This window comes from Myxocyprinus asiaticus, chromosome 15 (assembly GCF_019703515.2).
Source record: "Myxocyprinus asiaticus isolate MX2 ecotype Aquarium Trade chromosome 15, UBuf_Myxa_2, whole genome shotgun sequence".
In the NCBI taxonomy this organism is placed as follows: domain Eukaryota; kingdom Metazoa; phylum Chordata; class Actinopteri; order Cypriniformes; family Catostomidae; genus Myxocyprinus; species Myxocyprinus asiaticus.
The window spans coordinates 14882698-14907038 of NC_059358.1; the positions used below are offsets into that span (position 1 = coordinate 14882698).

The 24341-nt window shown below is 37.5% G+C and overlaps 2 protein-coding genes across 2 annotated transcripts in view; both read right to left on the reverse strand.

The window, feature by feature from the left end:
• The window catches only part of LOC127453288 (mitogen-activated protein kinase kinase kinase 5-like), a 422352-nt gene that overhangs the window by 70767 nt on the left and 327244 nt on the right, over nt 1-24341 (reverse strand). The gene's annotated exons all lie outside the window — the stretch shown is intronic.
• LOC127453337 (cbp/p300-interacting transactivator 3-like) lies at nt 7705-10287 on the reverse strand. The gene is made up of 2 exons (XM_051719669.1): nt 10114-10287; nt 7705-9151 (listed from the first exon to the last, which is right to left on the reverse strand). Exon 2 carries the CDS (start codon nt 9134-9136, stop codon nt 8408-8410), a length of 729 nt encoding a protein of 242 aa, XP_051575629.1. The 5' UTR covers nt 9137-9151; nt 10114-10287; the 3' UTR covers nt 7705-8407.

The following is a 24341-nucleotide window of genomic DNA, read 5'->3' on the forward strand; positions in this document are numbered from 1 at the left end:
TCAAATTGTGAAACTCGTGTATTAAATAAATTCAATGCACACAGACTGAAGTAGTTTAAGTCTTTGGTTATTTTAATTGTGATGATTTTGGCTCACATTTAACAAAAACCCACCAATTCACTGTCTCAAAAAATTAGAATATGGTGACATGCCAATCAGCTAATCAACTCAAAACACCTGCAAAGGTTTCCTGAGCCTTCAAAATGGTCTCTCAGTTTGGTTCACTAGGCTACACAATCATGGGGAAGACTGCTGATCTGACAGTTGTCCAGAAGACAATCTTTGACACCCTTCACAAGGAGGGTAAGCCACAAACATTCATTGCCAAAGAAGCTGGCTGTTCACAGAGTGCTGTATCCAAGCATGTTAACAGAAAGTTGAGTGGAAGGAAAAAGTGTGGAAGAAAAAGCTGCACAACCAACCGAGAGAACCGCAGCCTTATGATTGTCAAGCAAAATCGATTCAAGAATTTGGGTGAACTTCACAAGGAATGGACTGAGGCTGGGGTCAAGGCATCAAGAGCCACCACACACAGACATGTCAAGGAATTTGGCTACAGTTGTCGTATTCCTCTTGTTAAGCCACTCCTGAACCACAGACAACGTCAGAGGCATCTTACCTGGGCTAAGGAGAAGAACTGGACTGTTGCCCAGTGGTCCAAAGTCCTCTTTTCAGATGAGAGCAAGTTTTGTATTTCATTTGGAAACCAAGGTCCTAGAGTCTGGAGGAAGGGTGGAGAAGCTCATAGCCCAAGTTGCTTGAAGTCCAGTGTTAAGTTTCCACAGTCTGTGATGATTTGGGGTGCAATGTCATCTGCTGGTGTTGGTCCATTGTGTTTTTTGAAAACCAAAGTCACTGCACCCGTTTACCAAGAAATGTTGGAGCACTTCATGCTTCCTTCTGCTGACCAGCTTTTTAAAGATGCTGATTTCATTTTCCAGCAGGATTTGGCACCTGCCCACACTGCCAAAAGCATCAAAAGTTGGTTAAATGACCATGGTGTTGGTGTGCTTGACTGGCCAGCAAACTCACCAGACCTGAACCCCTTAGAGAATCTATGGGGTATTGTCAAGAGGAAAATGAGAAACAAGAGACCAAAAAATGCAGATGAGCTGAAGGCCACTGTCAAAGAAACCTGGGCTTCCATACCACCTCAGCAGTGCCACAAACTGATCACCTCCATGCCACGCCGAATTGAGGCAGTAATTAAAGCAAAAGGAGCCCCTACCAAGTATTGAGTACATATACAGTAAATGAACATACTTTCCAGAAGGCCAACAATTCACTAAAAATGTTTTTTTTATTGGTCTTATGATGTATTCTAATTTTTTGAGATAGTGAATTGGTGGGTTTTTGTTAAATGTGAGCCAAAATCATCACAACTGAAAGAACCAAAGACTTAAACTACTTCAGTCTGTGCACACTGAATTTATTTAATACACGAGTTTCACAATTTGAGTTGAATTACTGAAATAAATGAACTTTTCCACGACATTCTAATTTATTGAGATGCACCTGTATATATATATATATATATATATATATATATATATATATATATATATATGTGTGTGTATATATATATATATATATATATATGCCATTGACGTAGCTCTTCATTGTATTAATTCAGCAGATTGCAGAGTAATGTTTTTTTTAATATTTTAATATTCTTAAGGAGGGGAACCAGGGCAAGTTTTATATTTAAACTTATGTATTTAATATATTACAGTTTGATATAATACAACGTTAACTTTCGGCCCACAGCGCTCAATCAAGTTTTTGGCGCTTCATTGGAAAAAGTTTGGGCACCTCTGTTTTAAAATTGACATTCTTCCTTTTCTGGGACCAAAAATAATGACGACTCATCTTGACATGCATTACACAGATTTTTGTCCAATCAAATGCTCTCTATTCATGGTTCATGGCTGTAATGCAACTAAAGCTTATTTGCTATTTTTTTTTAAAAAGGGACAGGCCCCTCGATATGTCCTGCCCAAACTTCCTGTTTCAGTAGGAAATATGTCAAAACAGGGCAGATTTCAGGGGCTTTTTAAACACTCTCTGGGCTGACTGATATTGGTAGTTGGACTGCATGTCTGTAAGATTAACTTACAAGAGCTAGAGCTTAAAGCCGCCCCCACGGACACACACACACACACATACAAACACTGAATAAACAACAAACAGTGCCACTCCTACCTTGGCTTGTTCAAGCTGGCCTGGCTGAGAGGTAAGCTTCACACATGAAAATGAATAATTTACACAGTGCTCTTAACTTCAAAAGCCCAAGGCTCTAAACATTGGAAGGGGTGGGGAGGATAGGCACAGCACACAGGGAGATCACTAGAAAAATTCTCCAGCGATTTTTAGCTGTCAAACACTCTCTATGCCATGGCCTGCCTAAACATGTGTGGCATCATTGGCATCATCCAACATAATGAAGATATGAAAAATCTTGATTTGTGAGAAGAGCTATGAGAGGTTAGAACATGAATATAGTAAGAGTGAACCAACTTGAAGTTCTAAGTCAGTGGTTCTCAACACGTGGGATACGTAACCCCAGGATGTAAGCAAGGTAACTCCGGAAATGTACAACAATAAATTATAAACATTCACATTTTTCTTACTATGTTATAGTTCTAATTTATGATCTATTTACCATTTTAATATACTGCTTTGTGCATTAGGTCAGGTCCATTCCACACTAATCCAGTTCGCTTGATTTTGCACTCAACGCTAAAAAATAGAGAGAATTGTGACTGGGTGGTACTTTGAGGTTCCGATTTGATCAAGAAAAGTTTGAGAAATCTAGATTTCAGCAGGGCTAATGAAAGGTCTAGTTAAAGCTCATCCAGTGGTCCAAATTAGGGTTGCTGTCAGTCAGCCGAAAAGAGAAGGAAGTGCGGTCCATCACAATCAATTTCTTGCATATGTTCATGCATGAGTGGTCATTGTGGGGCAAAAGCCATCCAAACTGACAAAAAAAAAAAAAACATGTTTTTATTTGAAAGACAGCCGAAAGAAGGGAAAACATGTTGATGCGCGCCCAACCCATGCATGAATATGCATGATTTCTTTCTCATTCTGTATTTCTCTCTCTAATATGGCAATCTGAAGCTTCAAATGGTAACATCTGAATCCTCCATGCCTGCTCTTTATGTTCAATAATGATGAAATTCATATGCAGGTTTTTAAGAAATGCCTTTCCATAGTATTCTAAGATTACAGCTACCTGTGTAGCCTACTTTGACAGGGTCATGTGCACCCAAGTGTACATTCTTAAAATAATGGTCCCAAAAGGGTTTTACAGCCATAGAGAACCTTTTAACTTCTCTTAAGTTTTTGACTTCTGCACTATATTTCAAATTTTCTAAAGCATAGTGTAAAGACCAGATTGAAATTTAAGTCTTTAATCACTGAAATTTCCTTTGGTTATCACTCTCGAACCCCATACACACTAATGGACAAATGGCAATTCAAAACATTGAAGCACATCACATTGCAATCATTCAAGAGAAATGCAAGAACCAAAGACATTTAACGTCATTGATATTGAACCTGAAGCGTCTTGATGCGCCATGTTTGAATGTGCAAATGAGATTTGAGAGCTATAGTGAAAGGGAAGATTTTCAGTGAATAACAACTTACATTTTGGTCTTTTCCTCATAAAGCTATTGTATGGTTCCAGAAAGTTTGAAAAACAGCTTGTTGTATCGACCACTTTTGTGGTACTTTTTGTCACTGGGCATTTTGTCATTGGACAAAACAAATATTAAGTTTAGGTTGATTTGGTTTAGCTATTAAAGGAGCTCTTCATGTTGTATTTTCTCAAATACTGCTTATAGCAAGCCATTTAAAACATCAACTCACTGCACTGGTTCATTAAAGGTTCTTATGGTAGATCAAAAATATTACTCAGAATGAGGGCTCCTCTTTCTTTCTGGAAATGGACTTGAATTTGAACAGCCACAAACTGTTGTCAGGAAAGCTGTGTAAGAAAGAGAAATCACTGAGTGTGTGATATGCTGTAAGAGAGATGGTCTCCAGGATCCATCATGACTCCTGGGTAAAACCCCACACAGAATTTCCCAGACTGTTCTTCTCAAATTCAGTAAGTGGTTTGCTCTTTCTTTTTCCTGTTCTTTTCAAACAAGAATTTCCTTGATGTTTTACAACCTAGTCATTTGCTCATTCTAGTGATGCTAAGGCTGTTCAGATTGACAATTCAGAAAGCACAAAGTTTAGAGATTATTGTGGGTATTGAAGAACATGGTAAATTTATGAAATTTGTAAATTATTATAAATGTATTTACTTGAGAACTGCACAATATATTAACTATTGAGTTAGAAAAGAATATATTGAAACAATATAGAATAGAAAAGAATTTGCCAACTAAGAAAAACTTAATTCAAGATACTCTCTGAAAACAAGTATTTTTATCTTGTTTTAAAAATGTTATCTATATATATAATTTTTTTAATTTATTTTTTTACACTGAAAAAAAAAAAAATCCAGTGGAAAACTAAATATTATTTACATATATCATTTATATTTATTTTTCCACTGGAATTTTTTTTTTTTTTTTTTTTTCAGTGTAAAACATTTCAAGAAAGGTAATTATGTGAATTTTGAAAATTATTGTTACATTGCTTTCTTCTTTGTGCAATCAGCTAATAACTGAATGTAATAACTGGTCACACCCAGTTCCTATTTACCACACGGCCAGTGGATCAATGGTGCTATCTCAGGTCAGAAGAGGTGAGATTAGTGTGAAAGTTTTGAAATGAAAACCCCCTCAAAATGGGGCAAAACACTTCTCTTTTGAGCTGTCTCAACTTGTGGATATCTAATCAACAGCAAGGATGTGGAACCCATGCAACAGTACATCATCTGCACATTTAATTAAAAAATATATTTTATTGCTCAAAACAAAAATAATTTACAAACACAGAAAACCTGGCTGTTTCCTTGAAAGATATTTAGAATGATCAATCAATGAGGAATTAGAGGCATTAAGATATTGTTAATGGGAATCCATACTTCTTTAATGTAACCACACCACCGGAGAGACCACAAACACAAGATTAAGCTTCACGTTTTGCTGCCCTCAGGCCCAGGACTGCCACCAAGGGTTCACATTAAAATATAGTGATGGCCAGCATTCCCACACTTTTTGACTAATGAAATACTTTTCCATGACATTTCCTTTCGCTCATGACTACCGGATACTTTTAGTATTACTTTTTATTATTTCTTAAAGAGATTATTGAGGTGGATTTACATTTCAATGTCAGGTAATAATCTTTTATTAGATTTCAACGGTTATACTTCTTAGTGTGCAAACATTTTTAAAAAGACCCCAACAGACAGACCAATGTTATTATGCTGGCTTTTACTCTTATCTAGCCAATGCAATATTTTTTATTATTACACAGCCCTCTGGAATACTCGATTCTAATTGGTCATTGGTGCCATCTAGTGGTGTGATACCTCTGAGTAACAACCGCACCTCCACATCAAGCTACTCATCCGGGCATTGCGAGCTATCTTTACTACTTCTCGGATCACTGTGCGATCTCTCCAAGTAATCTTATCAAATAATTTTAACTCAGATCAGTGTTTCATGTCCGTTTAGGCAAGTAGTCTTGTAATAAGATGCATAATGAGGAGTCAGGTAGTCATTATTTACAAAAAACACCAACACAACACCGAAGGTGGAATTGAGCTGTTCAGCGATTTATTACTTATCACATACATAATTTCAACGCAAATATGTATTCTATTATTTAATGTCCATTTATTTATTTATTTGGTTAGCAGCCGTGTAATAAGCGGGATAATGTAGTCAGCCGGTTGTTATTGCAAAATAAAACCCTTCAGGGTGATACTAGATCTCTCCACTTCGCGACGGGGTCCTGAACACCCTGTCTGAGTTTATTTTGTGATAACCGACTGAGTGAACATTATCCTTTGCATAAAGCAAAACTAGAACTATTGATACATGATACAGAAATTACAATGACATTTAAGACCAGTTTCAAAGACCATTTCCAAGCTGTGGAAATCACAACTCTAAAAATCTCCAGGAAGATATTTTCAGGTATTTCCAAGACCGTGGGAACCCTGGTTGGAATATCAAAATCTCCCAATTGCTGAAAGGACAGCAGTGCCAACTCAAGAACAAAGTCAGACTAAAAATATGGTTGGTTTTGAAAATACACCGTTGGTGCCAACGTCCTCTTGTATTTACAAATAGAACTATATTTAATAATTAGATCTTATTTTGAGAGCAATGGAATCAGATAGCAATTACATACTAGAAGTGTGTTACTGGTTAACCTCAATTGACTTCTTTTGAGCCCTCCCTCTGCTGAGGAGGAACAGGAAGTGACAGTGGAGCGTTAACGGCTTCTCATTGCAATCTTCACCCTTCCCCCTACCCAAGAACCCCCCTTCACCACAGCATGTCCGTAAATGGACAAAACTTTGCCCTCAGTTTCCAGGACAAAAAACGCAAATCCAGAGTTCTTGTAAACCCTTGCATCATCAAGGTAAGCAGATTAACCTGGACAGTTTCCACTGCCTCCCCTGTACAAACATCTTTATGTAAAAGATGTGCGTTTTACGTTTGTGTAGGTAGGGTGACATGTCATGTTATTAGTTTAACACCTAATTAAATGCAACCCAAACTGGAAACAAAAAGTACCAAATAGCAGAGTGCAGTTCAATTACAAAGCATAAAAGGTTTGTTTTGTTTTTAATCACCATGGAAGGTCAGTGGAACCTGAGGTGTAATTTCAAATGATTCTTAGAACTTGGTTTCTTGGAGTCAATTTCTCCATCATAGCAGTTTTTCTGCATTTAATTTTTAACACAAGTTAATGGTAAATATTTTATGGTAATTACAATGGGGAAAGTCTGTACATACTTGTGTGAATTCCTAATGGCTATTGCTAATATTGGAAGAAATATTGAATGTTACTTTTCTCTTGCTTTTAACAGATTTATGTAGTATATTGTATTCTTCAAAATCTTACACGTCCCTTTTTCCAACCTGGCTTCTTAGAATAACATTACTACACCTATGTTTTTGCAGTTATTTTACATGGCTCATTGTATGTGTTGCTATGGTTACCTGATGAAATGAACACTAGAGGCGTTACAATTACTTTCACTTCACACAAAAATCACCAGTAAAACAGAAGATTCAGTTCATAAACACTTTTTGCCCAGTTTTTTTTTTTTTTTTTTACACCATGCATCTAAACACTTACTATAGTGCATGACTTGCAATACATTTTCACATTTGTAGTTTATAACCAGCTACATTTACAAGTGTGATTGAATTGCGCGGTAGCTCAACTGACAGAGCTTTGCACTTGCGATGCAAAGGATCGGGGTACAAGTCACAAAGAGCATTCAAGTCAACAGCCTGACATGGCATAGAAGCACCACAGACTATTGTGGTTGCATTTTTCATCTAACATTTGCTTTTTATGATACTGTCGGTTAGGTTTAGGGAGGCTGGTTTTGTCCATTTAAAACTCACCCAAACATTTACCTTAAAAACCTCATCTGTTTGGGAGCATATTTGACTTTCTTTTAGCACCACATAGTGGACAAAAATGTCACCCGTGTCATGTAATTTTCATGAGATCAGGAGGTCTTTTTCCATTTCCAGAAATAAAATCAGAGATTGATGAAAAATTAGGCCAGAGTTAAAACCTGACCATCTTTATTAACAAGTCACACAGAGTTGAGCCCTCTTGGACTGGTTGTGTAGAATAAATAAAAAACAACTTGATTTAAGGCAATTCTAAAGCTTAGACAGACCAGTTGTAAAGACACAGGCATTAACCACTATAATATGCAAGCAGCCATTGGGATACTAGAACTTGGTAAATGCCAACAAAACAAACTTACAGTTTTGGGCCATACAGCTCTTAGATGGACTTAAAACTCTGGGTCTAAAGCGTCAGCAACCAGAACACCAAGACATTTAGTAATCCCAGTCAAAAACAGAACTCGCCCAATAAACCACAGGTTTTCTTTAAAAGATTTTGTTGCTGCAAGTTTGTTCTATGTTACTACATCTGATAAAGCAATAAATAAATACATTTTTAAATGTAAAACTGCATTGAAGACAAATAGGGGTTCAGCATCTTTACGTTGCCCAACGTTCCCAGTTCTGAAATGTTGTTACATTCGTCAACGGAACGCTCAGTGTTCCAGCTACAATCAGAACTGTAGTCCTGTCAGGAGCTTGATGACCCTTTACTGTGGATAAAAATTTCACCGTTCACCTCTTCTCTTGGTGACAGCCTTCACAAAAATATACCACAAGAAAATAACTTCACGATCTTGTTGCACATTTCGCCTCCAAAGCGTTCATACGTTCCAGTCTCAGCAGCTAACAGTGCTTGGCTGCTGTTTGCTCACAAAGTCTGAGATAAAGTCAAACTCGTTCTGTCCCAGGAAGAGTTCAGGAAGTTCCTGCACCCTGTCCAGTCCTAGCTCCATGACCAGTGCAGTCAAAACATCTTCGTCGACCAAATCGGCATCCATGCCGTTCAGACTTAGAGCAGGTCCTGCCGTATGCTGCATGTTGGACAACTGGGCCTGGTTCATGCGGAACTGCGCCCCGTTTCCCATGTGGTTGCTATTCATGTGTCCCAGCGGGTGTCCATGGTACTGGGTGTTGAGTTTCTGAAGGTGCATGCTGGCCATAAGCTGCTGAGACGTGAGACCACCGCTCATGTACTGTTGCTGGGGTGGAGGTTGCTGCTGTTGTGCTTGGTGCATGTGATGGTGCTGTTGGTGTTGCTGAACGTGATGTTGTTGTGGCTGACCCTGGTTGTTGTACATCATGTTAGCAGACTGCATTTGGTGGTGACCCATTTGTCCATTTATTTGTCCGTTCATTGGTCCCACCATGTTGGGTCGCTGGCGCATGGTGGTCTCCATGTTTCCCTGGGGCCCTGCGCCATAGTGCATTATCTGTCCATTGGGCATTGCTCTGAGGCCGGGCTGGGTCGTGTGCTGCTGGGGGCCTCCGTTCATGCCCATCCGGTAGCCGTGCAGACCCCCGTTTCCCTGACCGTGGTTCATGGGCATCATCATGTGCTCTGCCATAGAATCTCCCTTCACCTGTTCAAAAGGAGAAATGAGGTTAGATGTAGAATTGGACTGCTGGTAACAGCAAAGGAAGTTTTAGTTAAGATAGGCAAATGGAGTTGGGTTAGCGTTAAGATCAAGTGGGTCGTTTCACTCAACCAATCAAATAAACAGAGGGCTTAAAGTGCAGTTTAATGTCTAAAGAAGTCAAAATGAAGTGTGAACAAAGTAGTCTCATCAACTCCAAAATAACCTGGCACAAATGAGAACACTACTACCAAATTGATGGCTTAAAAAAAAAAAAAAAAAAAATCTACACAGTTGTCTAAACATTGTGTTGATATGCTAATCTAGTAACAAATTACCAATTTCTGCCATCATTGGACAGACATGGGGTGCTCGTATACACTCCAGCACTGTTCCAACAAACCTGACTGCCTGCTCGCAGTACAACCTTTTCAGACCCAATGATGCACATCCATACAACATTGTTTTGTTAAGTATTAATATTATTCTGTCTCGCACACCATTTCCAACTAAAAACATACCAATTATTAAATACAGTTAAAACACCGGACGAGATCTAACCAACAATGAAGACAACAGAACATGCACCTGCATTAAAATCCCAATTTTAAATGAGGCAACAAAAAAAATAACAGCATGTGTTTAATTTTGCAAACTCTACTTTACACACTGGAAATTAAAGAATGCACGATATCAAGCCAGAGAAAGTGCAGGGAAGCAAACAATGGATCTGCCACCCTGAGCACTAAAACACAGGCTGGGTCTCAAAACCAAGCGAGCTGCCTACATAAACAGCATTTTTGGGACTCACAGGCGCGTTCCAAATCCAAAACACTGCATGCGCCCGATGATGTCGCCAATGCTGCACGCGCTTGTGACGCTCCAAAAATGCTATCTAGGTAGGCAGCGCACTAAGGTTTGAAACACAGCCACTGAGTATCTCAAAACCGTTCATAAAATCCTCTTACCTCCGTGTCCTGTGCTAACACAGCTCAGTACTCTGCAGCAGCAGGACAAATGAGCTTTATGAAGGCAAAGCCTCTGAAGAATTACAATTTATATTCCGAGAGGAGAAGCTTCATACTCCAGCGGGCCGACGTACAAAAGAACGCTGCTTTCAATCTTCAAACGAGTGTATGTGTTTTCTGGGTCAACTCCCGAGATTATATACATGAGAAAAGCGGAGGGGTGGAGCTATCGTTCAGTCGCTCTCCTTTGTTGCAATTGGCCCTGCTGCTTAATATCAGGAAGCATAGAAACCCCTAGCGGTTTCTGTAAAACACAAAGCATTTTCCCATGCCAATAAAGCTTCTTAAATATAGCTAGAACAACAAACATGTCCATTCTGAAAAAGTTGTTTGCAATTAATCTTAATCATAATCTCGATGTTTATCAATCTGTCCAGTTATAAGTGTTGTTCCCCATTAGATGTTTTTGTTTTGGTTGGTGTGAGTGATTAGACATTAGTGTATGTGTGATCTGGAGGCTCATTGGCCGTCCATGTGTCCCAGCGCTCTACTGTACTGTGTCTTTGCTGGGTGAGAGAGAAGGGGAGGGGAATGGAATGCTCTGCTATTCTGGGCAACCGGCTGGGTGGTGGTGGTGAGTATGTAAGCCTGAGCTGCATGTTCAATTTACTGTCAGTTACAGATCACAGTGCAACAACACTGAGGTAAATAGTAGGTAAACTGTGATTCCCACAAATCACACAAGTTTTTTTATTTATTTTTTTTTTTTGTGTGAAAGTGTACCAGCAAGCTAGTGTAACATAGCAAGACCCAAAGACCAGGCTCCTGATCACTTGCCCGAACACAACAACACTGGATTGTCTGTTTGGAAGAACAGGGAATCAACATCCTCTGTTTTGCCACAATGGCTCTCTGTTTACCCAGAGGTCGACACTGGTCAAAGCATAGCCTCACACCTCTAAAGTGCATTATCTCTCCACAAATTAACATCTCAATTCCACAGTCTTTGTTTCGTGTTATTGCCAAGACCTTGGGTGTAATTTGTATGATAATCTGTTAGCACCTTTGGCAGCCTGACATGCAGTTCTAAAGTGTTGAAGACAAATTTTGTGGTGTTAGGAAATTTGGCACAGAAGTCACGTCAATTTCACATTATAGGGCAAAGATAAGTAATCAAGTCTAAAACTTCTCTTGAAACTTCAGATTATACAGAACTGGGCAGCAAGATCTTTATTGTTCTTCCATGCTAATGTTTGTGAGATGTAAAACAGATTATCATGGGTATCTTTGCAGGCTAAATTACATTTACAAGTCTTGCTATACTTTCATAAGGCCATCTGGCAGCACACATTGTGTTTCCTTTTTTAAAACAGCATATATTTTGGTTTAGGTTATAGGTATATCACTTGTCAAGTGAGAAATATGCATGGGGCATATGACTTTAACATATCCACAAACAAACCTCCATGAACAAAACTATTATGTATCAAGTTTCTGCTGCCTGAAATATGCTTATAAATTTAAAGAACATACTTTCTGTATATATCCTTATATGGGCTTTCCCTTTAACAATATATATATATATATATATATATAAACTCTCATTATTTAATCATCCTCATGTTGTTCCAAACCCATCTATTAACAACAACAATAATAATAATTAATTATTATAATACATTTTGTTTGTATTGCACCTTCCATAAATCAACCCCCTTTTCATACATCATACATTCAAGCTCAAAATGCGTCACATTTCAGAAAAGTCAAAGAAAGTGACTGCTTTACAGTAAATAAAGCTACAAAAAATAGAAATAACAACAGTAATTTAAAATACATATTAAATTAAAAAGTAATAAAATAGTAGTCGTAATTTTTATTTATATAGCGCTTTTCACAACACACATCGTTTCAAAGCAGCTTTACAGAAATGCATGCATTAACAGAAAATGAAATTGAAATATCTATAAAGTCTAAAATAATAAAAAATGAAACCTTAATTTACACAACAATTAAAACATAAAATATGTAAAACTATAAAAAATAGAAATAACAACATTAATTTAAAATACATATTAAATTAAAAAGTAATACATTTATAAAAAAAATAATTCAACTTTAATTTACACAGAAAGTAAAACATAAAATAAAATAAAACATTCACATTACATACATACATAAATATCAACCAAATGCTAATTTAAAGAAATACTGTATGTCTTAACTACTTTTTTTTATTTTTTTATTTTATTTTTTTTTTTATTTATCCCCTTTTTCTCCCAATTTGGAATGCCCAATTCCCAATGTGCTTTTAGGTCCTTGTGGTCGCGTAGTGATTCGCCTCAGTCCGGGTGGCGGAGGACGAATCCCAGTTGCCTCCGCGTCTGAGACCATCTACCTGCACATCTTATCACGTGGCTTGTTGAGCACGTTGCCACGGAGACATTGCGCGTGTGGAGGGTTCACGCCATCCACCGCGGCAACCACACTCAACTCACCACGCGCCCCACCGAGAACGAACCACATTATAGCGACCACGAGGAGTTTACCCCATGTGACTCTACCCTCCCTAGCAACCGGGCCAATTTGGTTGCTTAGGAGACCTGGCTGGAGTCACTCTTAACTACTTTAAAAAACTTTAGAACATGGTGGCTTAAAGCTGCTTCAGCTGGTCTCTTATGTATTACATTACAATATTTTTTTATAAAACAGCATTTGATGACTGCAAACAAAGATTTTGGAACTTATTTTGATAGATTACTGTACAAGAGAAAATTACAAGAGGAATTATTGTGGAAGCTAAGTGTGATCTGAATAAACAATAGAAAGGAAAGACTTTTTCCAAGCTATTTGTACATGTATAGAGTAACATCCACATAGTCTCAGTTTTTAATATTTCTAAAACTGGGAGATCTGATACCCCAGTTGAATAAAGCAACTATTCTGGTTAGAATCAATATTTCTGTGCAGTTAATTGCACCACACTTTTACAATTACATTTGCAATAGCCCTCATCCGCTCCTCAGGGCAGATGCACGGTCCATTGAGAATTCAGACAGAGGGAGTTGCTCATTTACCTACAATGTCACAGTTCTGCAAAGGTGTAGGTATAGACATGGAGGATTAATGTCTATTGACACACAAACAATTCAAACATATTAAGCCTACACAACTAAACATGCTCATGAGTATCACCACAGACCTGAAGACTTGTCCTAGAGTTGTGCTTTAGCACTCAGCTTGGACACCTAGTTTGCCTGCATGTTTGTACAGTGCGTGTGTCTGGCCTGCCGCGGCTTGTCCTCCCCCACACCTGATTAGTAAAGAAACCAGAAGCTGGAGGAGGGGCTAGCCAACTGCCACCAAGAGCTGCCTGCCAGAGAACTCAAGAAGACTCAATACAGTCGATTGACTGTATGTGTAAGATTGTATATGTAAATGAAAGGTCCTTATCCTTTTTCTCCATTGTGGCATTGTTTATCAGACCCTTTTTGCTCCCATTTACACGGTCACCAGAAAGTGATAATTACTTTTTGTTATACAGCTGCTTAATACTCATTAAAGCAGACTAAAATTTAAAGTGATAGTTCACCCAAAAAGGAAAATTCTGTTATAATTTACACACTCCAAACCCATATGACTTTCGCTCTTTGATGGAACACAAAAAGAGATATTTAGGCAGAATGGTAGGGGCCGACAGCCTCACCATCAACTTTCATTGTATGGAAAAAAGATGCAATGAAAACTAATGGCGACTGATCCTAACATCTAACTATCCCTTTAAGTGTCAGGTTGATACTTCATGACTTTTCCTAATCTAATAAGAATTGGTTATAAACAAAATTTCAACCTGATATCATGCTTCAAATGACAATTATCCATCTACTTTGTTTATTTAGCTCCAGAATGACCCCTTGCTCTGTCTCTCTCTCTCGCTCTCAAGTGTTGAGCAGCTGGATATTGGTTCAGTGCTGTTGTTTTCATCATCATGTGCTTGTTAGATTTCTCAGTAAGGGCTGGGATCTTGTATTCATTAGTGTTTTGGAATGTAGGCATTTTCTACAAACTATGAGTAATATTATTATGCGAGAAGTCATGTCAACGGGGTCACATTCGTTCAGAGAGATTGTCTTACAAGCAGAGGTGGAAAGTAACAAATTACAACTACTCTCGTTACAGTACTTGTACATTTTCCTACTTTTTTTTAAGTATAAATAAATAATAGTACTTTTAATTGAGTTGATTAAAAATGAAGTATTCAACTTCGCTATAGTTATTTTTCACCACAATTAAAAAGTACAAATAAATACATAATATTTCCGCATTTTTGGGAAGAAGAAATCGGCAAGTTATAAGCGCTAAATCTGTTTATAAACTAAAACGCCTTCTCCAATACTTTCTGCCCTGTCACTATACAAGAACATTAATACTGTGATTTTCTGCATATTTCATTTTATTCTGGAAAGGAGCTGTTCATTCAGGTATGAGGGAACCCTCTGAACATGTTTAACCACTGATCAAACTTCACTTGTTTTTAAGGTAGGCAATGTTTTAACTGTGTCAAACATTAACACAGTGTAGCTTGACATATATGTGGGGATAGGCTATCTTGTTTACTTGTCTAAAAAAACTTTTAAATACCTTAGAAAGATACAATGCCAATAGTGTTGGAAATGAATGGGGACTAATTAACAAGTTCCCGTGTTTTATTAATAATATCTGATATAGTTACGATTACATACATTGCAATCTTTTTTAGACTTTTCACTGAACATACTTTTTTTCCCTGCTGTCCGGTTCCTCGCACCATCGCGTGCACAGACAGGCTCTCCGCTTGTATCAATACGCATCAGTTCGGTATTGTGCGTTAAATTCCTTAACCGTTCAAAATAAACTGTCCTAGCGGGTAACACTCTCGCTCACAGTGCTATACTGTACTTCCCTGTCCTGTTCTGCTGTTTGTCTGTCTGAAAAGCCTCACCCGCTAGAGGCCAAAAGTGTGCAAGGGATGGATGTTACATAAAGATGGTATGAGAAATCACAAAATATAATGGAACCAAATGCTCCAATTTACTTAATAATATCTCATTATGTTAAAAAACCATAATGTTAATTAAGAATTTATTATTACAACTGTAATAAAATAATACATGTACAGAACAACCACTTTTAGTGTTTGAATCAATCATATCTCTCACTAAACACTGTGTGAAATGTTTATTTTTACCTTATTTGATTCAGTTGGCATGTAGGAGTTGATAACCGTTTGCTTAATAATCTCATTCCATATCTGGATAATTGCTGCAATATCATAGAGGATAATTTTCTTCTCTATGATATCGCATTATATTCGTTTTGTACAGTATGTTAGCTTAATAGCCAAAATACTTGGACATACTTCAGTCACAATGCACATTAAGTTGTTTAGAGATGATTTAGAGTCATTTAGAATGTTACAAAAGGCTATTTCTATTTAAATAAATGTTGTATTCTTAAAATGTTCTGTTTGTCCAAGAATCCTCTTGCAGCAATGCAGGTCTTTGGCATTTAGAAGCTGCTAGTTTAGGACCTGGGAGGAGTCTGTTTCTCAAACTAGAGACTGTGATTTACTTGTCTTTATGTTGTGCATCTGGCCGTCCACTTCCCTCTCTATCCTGGTTAGAGATTCTTTTTTCAAAACAGTAATGCTTGAAATAGCCTTCATCTCTCTAAAACAATACACTTTAGGAGAAAATAGAATTTCAGGAGAAATGTGTTTCTTTTTGCCTATTTAAAATATAATCATCAATAAAGTCATAATATTTCTCAGTACTTCTACTTGTACTCAAGTGATTTACAAACCTAGTAAATATATGACACAATAAGTTGTGAGTCTCAATTGTGTGACAAGAATTATGACATATATATATATATATATATATATATATATATATATATATATATATATATATATATATATATATATATATTTGGCTTTCTCCATTTCAATATGATTTAACTATGTTTACTGTTGTAAGATTGTCACACAAATGTGTTTTGGTCCTCTCATTCCACGTTCACTGCAACTTCATGTCTATAAACTTGCCATACCTATGTATACTTCTATATTATTTTTCTATTATTTGTTTTTGCATCTCATGTGTATATTTACAGTATACAGTATGTTTATGCATTATACATACGTATACTATATATAGTATGTGTAAATATATTTCACAACTTACAGTATTATACATACTTCTGTTCCCATACAGAAATCTGACATATGACAATATATATAAAACAGATATTTGAAAAATAAGTTAATTCATGGTTTTTACTTATTTGAGCAATCCATTTTGTTACTGAACTCGTTAATCTGTCCAAGGACGCATGTATGTACACATGACAGACGCTTTTGGAGCATCTCACTTTGGTTGCGATGCTTCATAAACACAGCAATTTTAGGACACTGTGTCAAGTTAAACTTAGTTTGAAAAAACATATCTCCAAAACCCTGCATTCTGTATAGATTTTGTCCTCATCTTGTGCTGTCTACTGTCAGTAAGTGTGGTTTGTTGTCTGTACAGCTGTGCGTTGCCTGTTTAGCTGGAGTTGCGCTTACTGCCCTCTGCTGACCGAGACTCATTGAAACATGAAGGTGAACATTCCTTATTTTTGTCCGGCGCATGATTAATTGAATTCATTTTTTAATGTGTTATTTTTTTTAATATATTTATTTGCAGTTAATTAATGCATTAAATTGTCAGTCCTAAATCTTAAATATATGTTAATATATGTCCATCTATCAGATTTCTGTATGAGTTTATTTCTCTACAACTACTGTCTAAATTTAATGCAAAAACCTCGTGGTGTACAAGTGACAGTAAAGAGCTTGATTTGAATTATTTGGAATATGTGGTAATTTCTCTAAAAATGGTCTAAATTCACATGTGAGCAAATTTATTTTTACTTTTTTACAATGTATTTTTACACGGTTCTTGTTCAAGATGTGTCATAAGCTATGACGACTGCATAACAAAACCAACCCATTATCTTATGATTGGCTTCCCTCATAACATCATAATTGTAGGGCATAGTTCAAATTTTCCCATGACTGAATGTATGACAGCAGGAGAGGGACATTCTACTGTTTCACCAAAACAGAAACACACCTGCTGGGCTTCAGAGATTCTTCACCCAACCCCCACATGCCCGGCCCATCCCCCAAGAACCTACATATCCATTATGCTTTGTCTTTACAGATCAGCTTCTCCTGAAGCACCAAGACTTAACACACACTTAACTAAATAAAAAGTGTTACCACCCACTCACGACTCCATTGAAGGTGTTCAACTCAAGGAGTTCTGGAACCATAAAAGGTGTTACCCTAAAGCTTAGCGGGCGGCCCATAATCACCAAGCTGTCTGTTAGAGCATTCACAGATAATTAAGGAAAAGATGTTCTTGGAAGATCAGGATTCTAGCACCATCTGCTAGTTTGTTGACCGCTTAAACAGTGATGTTTAATCTACCTAACATTTGGATGTAAATCTGTAAACTGCATGCTAGTGCCTTGCACAAACAGATATCAGCATATTCGCACCCCACAGTTCTGGTGGTTTCAGCACCTGCAGACCCAGTTTTGTTCACGCAAAACAATCTGTTTCAGTTGCAATGTGTGCACTGTTTTTGCATGATCTTTGCCCAGAGCAGCTGACTAGCACAGCTGTGAGACCTGTATGAATCCATGTCCTGTGTGAGCATGTGTGGTTGTTTTTGCAAGCATATGTGATTCAGTGTCTATGACTCTCATTGTATTTACAGTAGTGTGGGATTAGACAGAAGGTATTGTGGATGCCCACTGTCTTCAATGTACAACAACCAGATGGTCATCAACACTGATTACTGGGCACTGGGCAGATACATCTAACAACACTAGCCTAGACAGAGAAGGATGTGGTTTGGAGAGAGGGCATATGTGTTGACAAAAGTGAACTTTACAGTTTGGTGATTTGACTTGATCTTGATTTATGGCAAGCAGTGTGATCATGGTTACAGCTAAAAAAGTTTTTTTTTCTTTTTTTTTGTTGCTGTATTAGATTCTAAGGGCCACTCTATGCAAGTACAGTATGTAGCCTACAACAAGTGGAGTTGGAAATATCGTAATTACAAGTTCAAAGCACATGAATGGCAAAGCGATATTGTATTTACCTGTGGGAAACTCAGAAGTTTAGATGATACCTGAGTTGCAGAGTTGTGACTTTGGAAGTGGAACAAATGACACATACAAAATAATGAATAATTTATTAGATACCATGCATTGGGGGCCTGGGTAGCTCAGCGAGTATTGACGCTGACTACCACCCCTGGAGTCGCAAGTTTGAATCCAGGGTGTGCTGAGTGACTCCAGCCAGGTCTCCTAAGCAACCAAATTGGCCCGGTTGCTAGGGAGGGTAGAGTCACATGGGGTAACCTCCTTGTGATCACGATTAGTGGTTCTCGTTCTCAATGGGGCACGTGGTAAGTTGTGCGTGGATCGCGTGGATGGTGCTGGGAGTCTCCGCGGTGTCATGCACAAAGAGCCACGTGATGAGATGCGTGGATTGACGGTCTCAGAAGTGGAGGCAACTGAGACTTGTCCTCCGCCACCCAGACTGAGGTGAGTAACCGCCCCACCACGAGGATATACTAAGTAGTGGGAACTGGGCATTCCAAATTGGGAGAAAAGAGGATAAAAAAAAGAAAAAAGATATCATGCATTAATAAACCATAAATGTTGTGTAAAAGTGATGGAGGAGTATTCGCTAATGCTTTTCAAAAGTGAGCTTTTGCTGTCGTTCAATATGTACATGCTAAAGTTTGGCTTCTTCTGTATTTTGTTTCCATCTTGAATCTTAATAGCAAATGCTCACTTCAGATGTAGGAGTTTTCCAGGTGCATTTGAAGATAGCAATATGTTTTTAGCAACACAAACATGATTCCACACATTGTTGTGTTTCGAAATGTGTCTGGGCGTAATTCATAACGCAACACAAGTGCTGCATTCTCAGCATTGTCACATGGTGCATGAATTGGTGTATTTTGAGTACTGGCATAAACTGTCTACTCCTACTGTAAGTTTTCTCTTCCAGATCAATTATTGTCATGGCAGAGCAACAGTTTAAAGCAAATTTTGCCTAGCAGGTTAGCATAAACATGTTTATAGCTAGCAACCTTATAACATATCTGCTTTTAATCCACACACATCTGAGGCTAAACCTATCACCTCCTTGAGTACTGAGGTTTGTTACAGCCACAGTCATTTTTTGCTTAGTATGTTTCTGGCCTTAAAGTCAATGTGAATCCCTATTCGCAAGCCATTTTACTTCTGTAATGTGATGTATTTTTGAGTGAAACAGGATATTCCATGATAATCTAGAGCGGGAATTGATTGGATTGTGAAAAGAGAGCATTCCATTCCAGAATTTAGGCCGTCCTGAATGCAAGTTTGCTAAAACTAAATAGCTATTTGACCTAGAAACAGAAAAAAACAGAAAAGTGTCTGTAGTAATGCACACCAATTAGTTGTTCACAATAACACCAGGAACATGCATTTACCCTTCCATGGTCTTATGGGTCAATTTGACCCTTTTGAATTTTTAACACTGATATACATCAACTTTTTTTGCCTGAAACTTCATGACATCCTCCACAGAGGTGATCTGCACCTGTCAATGTCACTTTTTCAAATTTCATGTATTTATAAACAAAGAAACAAAAAAGTCTCTACTTTGTAGCTCAGGGTCAAATTGACCCTTTTTTATCTTCAGTTTCAAAAGCTTGAGATAAAGGCTCTGTTTGCCTTAGGGTATGTTTACACCACAACGATGTACTAAAAACGGGAAAGTTTTTCCTTTGCGTCCTTGAAAAGTTTCGCGTACAGACAACAACCTTGTCAAAACGATCCCCGTTCACACGGATCCGCGAAAATGACTAAAAACGCTGTATTATGCCGAGCCAGTAGTTGGCGATGTCACTTTGTAAAGAAACACTACGCGCCTGTGCACATAAGCATTCTTCCACAGAGCGGTGAATACAAACAATGAAGATGGTGATCGATGGTCGTAATAGTGATGCTGTAAATCTACACTTTGCTACAGAAGCGTCAGTAAACTTAAAACAAACACAGTCCTGTAGTCCGCCATTGTAGTTTTGAACGTCTCGCGCGTTGTTTTGAAGTAACCACACGCATGCCTATAGACTGAACTTTCAAGATTATTCAATAAACTCTGCTCATTTTTACCATCACTTCTTCTCCTGCCTTCTTCTGTATTTCCCCTGCTGACTCTTGCGCTGGTAGGAGAGTAAGTTAACATAACAAAGTTGTTGATGTTGACTGGTTTTGGATATCAGACAGAACTCTGATATATGGATATCTTCTGATGGAGAGAGAGGTCTTGTGTACACTGGATCTAACATGCATTTTCACTGCCTCATGTTTTCATTTTCTAAGCATATCATTGAATACTGTACATGGCACCACATCTCTGTCTATAGGCTATATACATAAACGGTGGGTGAATTAATTGCAGGGTAAAGGTACATCAAATAAAATTAAGTAAATAAATAACATTACAAATACAAAATACAAATACATTTTTTCCCATCTGAATCCATACATTAATTTCAAGATTTTCAAATTGCAGGTTCTGCCTACTGTACAGTGTTCACACTCCATACAAAACACTCCAAATGAATAAATTGTTAATTATTGTTATTTGCACAGTCACCAGTATTCATATTGATAATTATACATCTCAAACTGATGCCTATCAATACATAATTCTTTATATAACACGTAATACGCGTGCGCATGACGTCATCGTTTTTGTACGTTTACACGGAGACGATAACGCATCGTTTTCAAAAACTTGCACTTTGAAACCCGTTTTCAAAAGTTTGCGTTTTCAGGCCCCAAAATGCCGTTGTCGTGTAAACGAACAGCCAAAACGCATAAAGAGTTTTCCAGTTTTAGTTGAAAACGTTGTCATGAAAACACCACCTAAATATAAAACTTTTCTCTTCTTGTATCACAATATACAGATTTGAAAGGCAGGGGGTGCCCCAACGTGGTTTGTGACTCCGCCCATAGATATCCAGTCTTTTTTGAGAAGCCTCACCATGAAATGGTAGAAGAGTTCAAAATGTTATTATACTGTAAGTACACTCACACAAGATTTATTTTATATATTCATTTGTTCAAAAGTTATTTTACTGTTAATTCAGTGTTGATTATATTTTTATGAAATGTTTGACATGTTCAAATGAGATATAATAAACAAATAAACACCTTTTAAAAAAAGGAGAAGAAATGCAAAATAAAGTTATTAGTTATTGGATTATTTTGTTCAAATAAATTGTGAATAAAAAAGGTTAATAAAAACAAATTCTCATGTCTGCACCGATCGCTCCTTCTGTAAGCCCCAAATCGCCACAAACTCCTTCGCCACAAAATACCTTACATTGTTTTCAAAATGAGTCTATTTTCACTTGTCTCTCAGTTTCTCTGGGTAAATAATCCACTGTCTCAAATGTCCAGAAAAAAATGCTGTTCAGCAAAAAAAATATTATAAACAAATCATTGTTTGAATATGGTCCTGTGACTATTGATGATAAAATGGTTTTCAGATCTGTTTATTGTGATAGAAAATACTTTTTATTGTGTTTGCTGCCACCTAGAGGAACGATTTAAGACAAAAAGTAGAGCGATAGAGCAAACAGAGGCTTTATTACAAGCTTTTGAAATTGAAGATTAAAAAATGGGTCAATTTGACTCTGAAGGTTCAAATTAGGGACTTGATCGTTAAGACCATAGAAGGGTTAAGAAAGTAAATAGGGTCAGTTTTGATTTCACGTTGACCTTAATGTTTTTCAGAGACCATAGCTGCATCCGAAATTGCATATTGTCAGAGTATGTACTGATTTTTATGAAGGACGCACTTCTTAGCCCGTAAAACAATACATAATTTAGGTATACATATGAGTAGTATGTATAGGCTCCGGACATACTTCATTCAGGAATGTAGGTATTGTCCCGTGACCCGAATATATGATGTAATAACAACAACCGCAAAAATAATCTACTCTGGTTTTGTTAAACAAGCACTATTTATATAAAAGGAACAACTTTCTTTGTATATATAGTACTTCCAGTTGAGAAGAACCATCCAGCTTGCGGTTCTCCACCATTTTTTTTAAATCCAGCATTTTGAATATGACATATCCTCAGCTTCCAAGGCATTATGGTATAGTAAACATTTCAATAGATTTGCACTTTAGAATCTCACTGGAAATAGTAGATCATACTATTCCCACTTCCTGTTCTATGAATACTGAGGATTGGACGTACTATAGAGAAGTATGGATATTCAGATGCAGCGATCACATCCTCTTGCTAAAATTTGGAACTCATCTCGGTTTGCTCAACTCGGTCAGATTAACAGTCAGTAAATTATCACCTAATTATTCCCAATTAATGTCACACTGAAATCACCCAATTACATGTTAGCTCTCAAAACCACCTTGCAAACTGTAACCAGAGTGTTTTGCTCTCAGTTTTATTTTCCTGTCATCATTGAACAGTGAAACTAAAATCTGATTCTCTCTGCATTCTCTTGCAACCCTTTTATTTTGTGTTTTGGTGGTGAAGTGGCTGCGAGGGTGGGGGGTTGTTATTGTTCAGACTTCTCATACGAGAAAAGCCTATAAATACACGCAATGCTTCCTCTTGGTGAGCAGAACGCCCTGTCACAGGGAAGTGGAGGCCACTGAACATGGTGAGCCAGGGACATGAGAGAGGACAGTGGGTTGATACACAGCCTGTGAGGAAGTCGTTCTGTTTGCAAGGGAGAATTGGGGGAAATTTCTCGTTGCAAAGACCGAGAGCAGTGTTCAACTTCTCTAAACCCCTTTTAATAAGCAACACATCCTGTTTAAAGCAGCCTTACAGATGAAAATACAGGTGGTATCACTGGATTCAACCCCGAGGTCAATGCCATTTTGAAACTAGCACAGGAAATGGATCAAAACACAATCTAATAAAATATTAATGCAGTTTTCATAGAGATTCACACTTCAAAAGTGAGACTGTAGCTCAACTGGTAGAGCGTGGCACTAGCAACGCCAAGGTTATTGGTTCAGTTCCCGGGGAACACACAAAATGATAAAATGAAGACCTTGAATCCAAAGTACTGTATGAAGTCAAATGTATAAATGTAAATGTCAGTTCATTAGCTAGAATTGTATTGGAATTACACTGTACATGAAATCTGTTCTGAGATACAACTCAATAAGCTCTTAAATGGTCTTGAGATTCCCTTTCCACTGTTAGTAAATCCCTGTTTCCCCCTGTTCTCCATGCCTAGGTAATGGAAGTGTTGATTATTTATGGGTTCTGGAGACAGGGCTATCCATCACCTCTTGTTCTGTGGAAACAGGGCAGAAGTCAGCACAGGAGATCAATGGCACACCACTGTGTTGTCACTATAGGTTGGCCTTTATTCAAAAATATGCAAGAGCTCTGCAGCAAGCCTGCAGCAAATACTCTCAAAGCACCAGAGCTACAGCATATTAAGAATCCTTTGTTAGTATCAAGAGTGTAATAAAATTAATTTAATGGGAAATCACAACAAATTGCTTTTTCTTCAAAGTACAAAAACATTGACTGTGAATAATGATGTGCGGCGCAATGAGACGTTGTAGTTAAGGCCATAACAATTTTTGCAATGACCTTTATCCCCGTGACATTCAACCCCTAAGCATTTTGAATGTAACAGGGTTCAGTGGTCATTGCACAGAACATGTTTTGAAAGAGAAATTCTATGGATTATTCATAATTTTTCAATTATAAAATGTGTTTTATTATAATAATTCACTCAGCTTTATATTTAAATAAGTCGACAACTAATTTGAAATTGGGGTATGGGTGCCCCTCCAATGGTGATTCCCCAATGTCTCCGATGGTTGTGACCTTGATGCTTTGGGCCTGAGGTGTAAAAATATGATTGTTGAAAATTCAGCAGTAACCTTTTTTAAAAAATAAAAAATTACCATTAAATGCAGTGATACAGAGTGGATGACAGAAGGTTGACTTCAGAAGTAACACTTGCAATAAAAACAAGTATTAATTAGCCTCACTTGTGCTTAAAAGAGTGATGGGAAATATTGTTATGGGAATGAATTTAAAGTGTTGCATAATTAAAAACTATT

Excerpts from the sequence above, each read along its gene's own strand:
- LOC127453337 (XM_051719669.1), bottom strand. The coding sequence starts at position 9,136 with ATGGCAGAGCACATGATGATGCCCATGAACCACGGTCAGGGAAACGGG.